Here is a 9,891-nt window from a genome sequence, read left to right on the forward strand (position 1 = left end):
CCACAGCTCCTACTGGCTGTATGACCTTGGGCAAGTTATTTAATGTCTCTGCAACTCAGTTTTCCTTTCCCAAATAGGAATAACAGTAGGTGTATTTCATAGGGATTTGAGAATTGAGTTTATATGGAAAGTCCCTGACATGCAGTGAATGCATGTAAGTGTGTAACTATCATTATGTCTTTACTACTACCCCTTCCCCTAAAGTTGAACACTTTTACTTTGTACTCCCATACACTTCATTGCAAGGGATTATAACTCTATCTCCTTCACTACACTGTGATGGTCTCAGGGCAGGAACTTTGTCTTATTGATCTTTTTAATCCTCAGCCAACATAATATATGTCACTTTTTTATGTGAAATAACTATCAATAGATGTGGCATGTGTTTAAGCTAAAAAGTGTGCAGGTGCAAAACAAAATGCAAGCATCTGGGCCAAATTCAAGTTGAATTTGAAGCGAAAGAAAAGGTGAGGGGGAAAAAAAAAACACTGAAATGCATGCATAAAACAGACAGTCAAGTGTAGACGTACTTGGGCAATGGGGAGTAGACTAGAATATGGGGGAGGGGATATTGAGAAATGAAGCCAGTCAGAAAAGGTTATGAACAGAGTTGAATGTTAGCCTAAGGAGTTTGGACCTTACCCCCCAAAAAAAGGGGTCCAAGGAAGTCCTTTTCACTAACGTGCTATATGGTTTAATCATTTTAGTAATATAAGTAATTTGACGACTGAATTGGAAAGTAGAAAGACTAAAGACAGAGACTAAGGAGAGGTACTGCTACTATCCAAGCAGGAAGAAGCAAGGAGCTTAAATGGAACCAAGCACATGAAAGATGGGATAAACAACATTTCCAAGGTGAAATTAACTGGCCTCAATGACTGTTCTGATATAAAGATGAAGGATATGACTCAGAGGTTTCTTGCCGGCACAACTGGAAAGTGATGCTATTAATGAAGATAAGGAATACAAAGGTAGGAGCAAGGCTACGAGTACAGGAGAACAAGTAGTTACTCCACCTAAAGTAATTCTTGAAAACAATAAACATATTATTTAGAATTGAAATCAAGTGCAAAGAGAATCATGCCATCACTCTGGCATGCACTGTTCTTATTTAACAAGCACATCAGAAAAAAAATGTGTCCAATTCAAAGGGCTCATTTGTGTACTAAATAATATGTTACTGTCCTTTATTTGGGGGAGAAAAACCTATTATATAGAGGTAGGGCTAAAGAGATGAAAATGTGGCCAATATTTTTCAACACTATGTATTCTTGAAGCCTGCTTTTTAAATTTCTCACAAAACAATATTTTCCTTTTTTTTTGAGACAGTTTCACTCTCGTCGCCCAGGCTGGAGTGCAATGGCACAGTCTCGGCTCACTGCAACCTCTGCCTCCTGGGTTCAAGTGATTCTCCTGCCTCAGCCTCCCAAGTAGCTGGGATTACAGGCACCAGCCATCACGCCCGGCTAATTTTTGTATTTTTAGTAGAGATGGGGTTTCACCACGTTGGCCAGGCAGGTCTTTAACTCCTGACCTCAGGTGATCTGCCCATCTTGGCCTCGCAAAGTGCTGGGATTACATGCATGAGACACTGCGCCTGGCCAAAACAATGTTTTCTTAGGGCGCTAAGATTCTGTTCTAATCGAAATATCATGATGAAAATGTACAGCTGCTTAAAGATTTATTTAAAAACACTGACTTTAATTTTGCTTACTTGTAGCTGGACGCTGTGGCTCACACCTGTAATCCCAGCACTTTGGGAGGCTGAGGAGGGTGGATCATGAAGTCAAGAGATCAAGACCATCCTGGCCAACATGGTGAAACCTCGTCTCTACTAAAAATACAAAAATTAGCTGGGCGTGGTGGCGTGCGCCTGTAGTCCCAGCTACTCAGGAGGCTGAGGCAGGAGAATAGCTTGAACCTGGGAGGCAGAGGTTGCAGTGAGTCAAGGTCGCACCACTGCACTCCAGCCTAGCAACAAAGCAAGACTCCGTCTAGGAAAAAAAAAAAAAAAATTTTGCTTACTTGCTGCTTTACATGAAATGCTAGTTATTATTTTTGAATGTGCTGTCCCCTTTGCAACTCGTATCAATATGTACTTCATGCTTCTGTCAAAATTCCCCTTCCTTTTTGAGACAGAGTCTCGCACTGTTGCCCAGGCTGGAGTGCAATGGCATGCTCTCAGCTCACTGCAACCTCTGCCTCCTGGGTTCCAGTGATTCTCCCGCCTCAGCCTCCTGAGTAGGTGGGATTACAGGTGCCCGCCACCATGCCCAGCTAATTTTTTGTATTTTTAGCAGGGACAGGGTTTCACTATGTTGGTCAGGCTGGTCTCGAACTCCCGACCTCGTGATCCACCCACCTCCGCCTCCCAAAGTGTTGGGATTATACGAGTGAGCCACTGTGACCGGCCAAGACTCCCTTTCTTAAAAGGCTCAACAAGATGATCTAAACTAAAAATGCAATGCCTAAAAGTTCTAATTATGGTAATCTATTTCTATCAGGACAAACACAATGTAAGGAAATTTAAACAGGCCAGATATTTCTATTCCTAAAATGAGGAAATAGCAGGATAACTTTGTGCAGCAGTAATCAAATTTCAGTGCACAAACAGAAACTCCTTGGGCGCTTGTCAAAAAAGCAGTTATCGGCCGGGCGCGGTGGCTCACACCTGTAATCCCAGCACTTTGGGAGGCCGAGGCGGGCAGATCCCCTGTGGTCAGGAGTTTGAGACCAGCCTGGCCAACATGGTGTAACCCTGTCTCTACTAAAAATACAAAAAAATTAGCCAGGCCTGGTGGCGGGCACCTATAATCCCAGCTACTCAGGAGGCTGAGACAGGAGAACCACCTTAACCCGGGAGGTGGAGGTTGCAGTGAGCCAAGATCGCCACTGCACTCCAGCGTGGGCAACAGAGTGAGACCCTGTCTCAAAAAAAATTAAAAAAAAAAAAAATGCAGTTATCTGCCCATATGTAGAGGTGAGGCTGAAGAGATCAAAGTGTGACCAACAGTTTTCAATACTGTGTATTCCCTACCCTAAGAGATGATTTAGTGAGGTGACACCCAGAAACTTTCATTTTGATTTTCAAATGCACCAGGTAATTCTAATGCAAGTATTTCAAGGCCACTTTGAGAAACCTGTGCAGTGGCTCTGATATCAGAAATGTGTTTTAAAGTCCAGCTCTCCCGTTTGTTGCTGTGTGACCTCAGACTACTAACTTAGTTTCTCTGAAGTTCGGATTTCTCATTAGAAAAAGGGGGATACTAAAGGCTTTAGAGGGATGATGAAATACAATGAAATATAAATATAATGAAACAATGATTATGCTGTGCCCACCTATAATTTTATAATTATTATGATTCACCCAGTTCCACGGGACAAAAATAAGGAAGAACTGGGCAAGTGTATATATCCATCCTGATGTTCTAAAAGCGTTCTAATTCAGGTTTTTTTCCATTTCCATATTAAAATTTTCATCTACAGGATTCTATAAGAACATCACAGTCAGGCGTGCTCTTTTGTCTTCCTCTCCCTTTAATTTTGTAATACATGAAAAAGTCTCTGGGGCCAGGCACGGTGGCTCACGCCTGTAATTCCAGCACTTTGGGAGGCCGAGGCAGGCAGATCACAACGTCAGGAGATCTAGACCATCCTGGCTAACAAGGTGAAACCCCGCCTCTACTAAAAAAAAAAAAAAATGCAAAAAATTAGCCGGGCACGGTCGCGCACTCCTGTAGTCCCAGCTACTCAGGAGGCTAAGGCAGAAGAATGGCATGGCATGAATCCAGGAGGCAGAGCTTGCAGCGAGCTGAGATCACGCCACTGCACTCCAGCCTGGGCAACAAGCGAGACTCCATCTCAAAAAAAAAAAAAAAAAGAGAAAGTTTCTGGACAAATTACTTAAGGGCTTCCAGTTCCATGAGCAAACCTTTCTGAATGCATAAAGCCATGAACACAAATATTCACCAAAAAATAATTTTCACAACATCAACATACTCAAAAATTAGTATTTTTACTGAACATTATTAAGATCCTCCAAGAAAGCAAATCCTGTTTGCTTGTGCTAGTAGACACCAAAAATAGGACATAAAGTTATCTAAAGGTCATATGCTTTATATTTAGAATAATCAGTTTAATTGTGCTATAATCAACTCCTCACACTTCATTAAGTAACTCTGCTAGTTTCCGCTATTTTAAAACCCGAAATACAATTTTTAAAATTTTTTTAGAGACAGGACCTCACTCTGTCACCCTGGCTCTCTCAAGCCACAGCTCATTGTTCTCAAGCTCTCAGCCTCTCAAATAGCTAGGACTACAGGTATATACCACCAAGCTTGCCTAAGTTAAAAAAAAAATTGTTGGCCAGGCGCGGTGGCTCACGCCTGTAATCCCAGCACTTTGGGAGGCAGAGGCGGGCGGATCACGAGGTCAGGAGATCGAGACCATCCTGGCTAACACGGTGAAACCCCGTCTCTACTAAAAATACAAAACAATTAGCCAGGTGAGGTGGCGGGCGCCTGTAGTCCCAGCTACTCAGGAGGCTGAGGCAGGAGAATGGCGTGAATCCGGGAGGCGGAGCTTGCAGTAAGCCAAGATAGCGCCACTGCAGTCGGGCCTTCCGGCCTGGGCGAAAGAGCGAGACTCCGTTTCAAAAAAAAAAAAAAATTGTTTTTTCTTTTTTTTCTTTTTTTGAGATGGAGTTTTGCTCTTGTTGCCCAGGCTGGAGTGCAATGGTGCAATCTCAGCTCACTGCAACCTCCACCTCCCAGGTTCCAGTGAATGAATCCAGTGATTCTCCTGCCTCAGCCTCTGGAGTAACTGGAATTACAGGCATGCGCCACCATGCACAGCTAATTTTTGTATTTTTAGTAGAGACAGGGTTTCACCATGTTGGTCAGGCTGGTCTCGAACTCCTGACCTCAGGTGATCCACCCACTTCGGCCTCCCAAAGTGCTGGGATTACAGGCGTGAGCCACCGTGCCTGGTCTTAAAATTTTTAGGTACAGATGAGGTCTTGCTATGTTGCCCAGGCTGATCTTGAACTCCTGCCTTAAACAATCCTCTTGCCTCGGCCTCCCAAAATGCCGGGATTACAGGTGTGAGCCATTGTGCCTGGCCGAAACTAAAAATCTTACCAACAACTAGTAATTCTATATGATGCTTTTGCTCTAACCTGAAATTCTAAATAATGCCTTTGTTTACACTGAGAAATTAATTTATAAAAGTATGCAGCACCTTCTCCATCTTTCTTACTATTTAAAAGCTCGGCTGGGCACAGTGACTCACGCCTATAATCGCAGGAGGATCACTTAGGCCCAGGAGTTTGACACTGGCCTGGGCAACATGGTGAGACCCTGTCTCTATAAAAACAAACAGGCCGGGCGTGGTGGCTCACGCCTATAATCCCAGCACTTTGGGAGGCCGGGGTGGGTAGATCACGAGGTCTGGAAATCGAGACCATCCTGGCTAACATGGTGAAACCCCGTCTCTACTAAAAATACAAAAAATTAGCCGGGCGTGGTGGCGGGCGCCTGTAGTCCCAGCTACTCGGGAGGCTGAGGCAGGAGAATGGCATGAATCCGGGAGGCGGAGCTTGCAGTGAGCCAAGATAGCGCTACTGCACTCCAGTCTGGGTGACAGAGCAAGACTCCGTCTCAAAAAGCCAACAAACAAAAACCCAGCTAGGCATGGTGGCCCGTGCCAGTAGTCCCAGCTACTTGGGAGGCTGAGGTGGGAGGATCACTTAAGCCCAGGAGGTCAAGGCTGCAGTGAGCTATAACCATGCCACTGCACTCCAGCCTGGGCAACAAAGGGAGATACTGTCTCATAAAACCAAATAAATAAATAAAAGCTTTATAAAAGTCATCAGTTCATACTAACTACCTCATCTGTTATTACAAACAGCAATAACATCCCACAATATTTTATCACCTACCAAATATGCACTAACAGATGTCTCTCTCACATTAAAACGGATAAGAAAAAGCAAAAGGGAAAACTGAAGTGCCGGCTGTGAAATGTGAAGGAACCATGGAACCTTGCTGAATGGTAATTATCATATATCAACATTTTCCAAGTGCTCACTTGTACAAGGGACTATAAAGATTACCACCCTTCAGCCAAGGAAAAAGGGGGTGGAGAGTGGGGTGGGAGGGAGGAATCAGAGCCCAGAAGGCTCTTTCTGAAGTAGAATGCAACTAACCTCAGAACACCAAGGGCAGAATGGAGGTTATCAAAGGCCTGGCGGAGTGTGTATGTGGGGGGTGAGGGGGTGGAGCGTCGATGTTGGTCAAAGGGTACATACTTGAAATTTGCTTAGATCTCAAATGTTCTCACACAAAAAAAATGGTAACTAGGTGAGGTGATGGATATGTCAGGTTGATTGTGGTACTCATTTCACAATGTATTCGTGTATTAAAATATAATGTATACCTTAAGTATATACAATTATCAACAGTATTTGTCAATATACCTCAAAGAAGCTAAGGGGGAATAAAACACCAAGGAAATCCTGCCAAAGACAGGATTTGTTGGATATTAGAAAAAGATACCATGGGCTACCTGCACTTTGCATAATCTAGTAGGGCACTGGACAGGAGTTGATTCGGCTACTATAAAAATCCTTGCAAAATGGTAATGTAGACTACACCTGTACTATTTGAGAGAGACAGAAGGGTGGGCGGGAGCAAGTTCGAGATGTCCACACCGGGTGAAAATTGAGGGTGCCGCTGGGAAGGTCCGAGAATGGGTTTTCATGGCCCCAAAGTGTCGAGGGAGGGTGGGGGCGTTCCATCTCCCGCCTCCACTTCCACTTCGCCACCTGCACCCCGCCCCGCGTGGGAGTGGAGGTCCACCAGAAGGCCCGAACAGCGGCGGGGGACAAGAAAGCGGCCGCGGGTCCCCGGGAATCGGAGCCGAGCGGCCCCCAGGGAGGAAGGGCTGCGGGAGGGTGGGGCGCGGTGCAGCGAGGAAACCGAAAGGAGGACTACGGGGAGGGAGTGCCGCGCGGCTGGGGACCCCTCCCCGTACCACACCCGGGGACCCAGGATGGGGAAGGAGGGTCCCGCGAGCGAAAGGGAGGCAGAACTTACTCCGCGGTCCTCTTCTGAGAGGAAGTCCGGGCCGTCGTCCAGGCCTTCCTGTGGGGTCGGCGGGCACGGCGCGCCGGGGAAAAGGATGAGATGGGGGAGACACAAAGGGAGACATTAGTGCCAGGCTGGCGCGGTCCCCGCGCCCGCCCCGCGCCCGCTGCCCCCACCGCGCTCCCGGGACTCGGCGCCGCGGAGAACACCCACCATCATGGCTGCTCCGAGGCGAGGGCCGGCGCAGGCGCGCATCCCCCTGCTGCCGGAGGGAGCCGGCGGCCAGGAGCGGGGCGGGGCGGGGCGGAGGCGAAGGGGCGGGGCCTAAGGACGGCCCGCCCCGTCCCCGGCGCTGGACGCTCGAGTCCGTGAGCGAGGAAGGTTAACAGGGCCTTCTGCCCAAGGTCAAGGCACCGAAGTCGGGAGAGCCTGAAGACCCATACCTCATGGCTGGGGGCACCTCGCAGCTGGCGGGCTCTGACCAGGGAAGGGCCAAAGGCCACCCAGGGAGCTCTCCAGTTCCCCTGCCCCGAGGGCTCCAGCGAAAAACGATGCAGGCGCCCTCCGGAAGCCATAATACATCATCTGGTCTTTGTATTATGCCACACGATAATTAATCACAATTAATATCATTTTGCCTATGGAAGTTGCTGGAAACAAGGACCTTCACACAGTCGGTAATCAGGGACTATAATCAAGCTTTTACCGCTGGCGAGGTAATAACTACCTCAGAGTTTGGGGCACTAATGGTTGCGAACTATAAAAATGAGCTGTTTTCATTACAAAAATATTCCTTTCCTTTGTTAGAAGAAATTTCCCCACACCTACTCTAACTGTCCAGGTGGTTAGCATCACACGGGATCCACAGGCATTTCAAATAACAGGAGAAAATCATACTTAATCCTAGAATCTACACGTTCCTGAGCTTGCATTCAGTTAAGGAAAGGCATCTTCAGATGTTCAGACCAGAAACCCTTAACCCATTGAAATCCGTACTTTAGGGGCCGGGCGCTGTGGCTCAGGTCTCTAATTCCAGCACTTTGGGAGGCCAAGGCGGGCGGATCACCTGAGGTCAGGAGTTTAAGACCATCCTGGCCAACATGGTGAAACCCCGTCTCTACTAAAAATACAAAAATTAGCCGGGCGTGGTGGCGCGTGCCTGTAATCTCAGCTACTCGGGAGGCTGAAGCAAAAGAATCGCTTGAACCTGGAAGGCAGAGGTTGCAGTGAGCCGAGATTGCACCACTGCACTCCAGCCTGGGCAACAGAGCAAGACTCTGTCTCAAAAAAAGAAAAAAATAAATCCTTATCTCCCTTACTCCTCATATCCAACCAAATCCTATGGCTTCTACAATTGATTGTCCTCCATACCTCTTTTTTTTTTTTGAGACAGAGTCTCGCTCTGTCGCCCAGGCTGGAGTGCAGTGGTGCGATCTCGGCTCACTGTAAGCTCCACCTCCAGGGTTCACGCCATTCTCCTGCCTCAGCCTCCTGAGTAGCTGGGACTACAGGTGTGTGCCACCACACCCGGCTAATTTTTTTGTATTTTTAGTAGGACAGGATTTCACCATGTTAGCCAGGAAGGTCTTGATCTCCTGACCTCGTGATCCGCCCGCCTCGACCTCCCAAAGTGCTGGGATTACAGGTGTGAGCCACTGCGCCCAGCCCATACCTCTTTAATTAGTCTAGTTTTTCCATTTCTCACAGCAATTACCATCAACTCTCGTCTACACCTTTGCAATACTCTCCTGACTCTACTATTTTCCATCTCTCTATCCTATTTTACACACTGCTGCCAGTTTTCCTCCTAAAACACAGATATTGATGATTATGCTACTACCCTGTTCAGTAATCTTTACAAGCCCCCATTACATAACGATTCAATTCCTCAGCCTACGATTTCAAGCCTTCTACATTTGAATCCCTCTCTACTCTGCCAGGCCCTCCATCCTATTTTATTGAAGTGAAGCTCTCAAAACAATATTAAACTTAACTGATATTTTGGCCGGACGCAGTGGCTCACACCTGTAATCCCAGCACTTTGGGAGGCCAAGGGGGGCAGATCATCTGAGGTCAGGAGTTCAAGACGAGCCTGGCCAACATGGTGAAACCTCATCTCTACTAAAAATACAAAAATTAGCTGGGTGAGGTGGTGCGCACCTGTAATCCCAGCTACTCGGGAGGCCAAGGCAGGAGAATTGCTTGAACTCGGGAGGCAGAGGTTGCAGTGAGCCAAGATCATGCCACCACACTCCAGCCTGGGTGACAGAGACTGCGTCTCAAAAAGAAAATAATAAATAAAAATTAAAAATTTTAAAAAACCACTTAACTGATATTTTCATAAGAACTTCTTGTAGCTTTCATTTTGTATGTAAGGAGAACTGAAGTATAGAGAGGTTAAGTTACTGCTCCAACAAAGGTTACTCTACGAAATGGGGGGCGGGGAAGGGACTTTATTTTTTGTCTTTTGTTTCTTGTTTCCCAGCACATTGTGGTGACTACTAAAGTAGTCTTTTTCACTGGGAGTCATGAGGCATCATGTGGTGTCATTGTAGTGTGATGAAGTGTCGGGAGGAATGTTCCAGTAATTTGTTACCGACTAAAAGTGCCACTATTTCCTATTGGTTTGTTTTTAGATTAAAGGTAATGTCTGCAAAGCTCTTCCTAGGTGGAGAGAAAGGAGTGGAGCCACAATAAATGAGAGGGATTTACATACAACTGATAGGAAGGCCAAGTGCGTCCTTGTGGACAAAGGTTGAGAAGTGCCACAGAGAACCACCTGAAATGCCTCCTATCATTAACCAAG

General features: G+C 46.6%; 1 protein-coding gene across 3 annotated transcripts in view; it reads right to left on the reverse strand.

The window, feature by feature from the left end:
• SNX6 (sorting nexin 6) overlaps positions 1-7,701 on the reverse strand; it is a 69,085-nt gene extending 61,384 nt beyond the window's left edge. Inside the window, exons 1-2 of one of the 3 annotated variants that reach the window (XM_034937422.3) lie at positions 7,299-7,406; positions 7,095-7,142 (exon numbers count right to left, since the gene is read on the reverse strand). In XM_034937422.3, the coding sequence (XP_034793313.1) occupies positions 7,095-7,142; positions 7,299-7,340 (90 nt within the window). In that variant the 5' untranslated portion in view covers positions 7,341-7,406. The other 2 variants (XM_034937421.3, XM_055097466.2) reach the window with 2 other exon arrangements.
• Between the last annotated feature and the right edge of the window lie 2,190 nt (positions 7,702-9,891).

The sequence above is a fragment of the Pan paniscus genome, chromosome 15 (genome assembly GCF_029289425.2).
Source record: "Pan paniscus chromosome 15, NHGRI_mPanPan1-v2.0_pri, whole genome shotgun sequence".
Classification (NCBI taxonomy): Eukaryota; Metazoa; Chordata; class Mammalia; order Primates; family Hominidae; genus Pan; species Pan paniscus.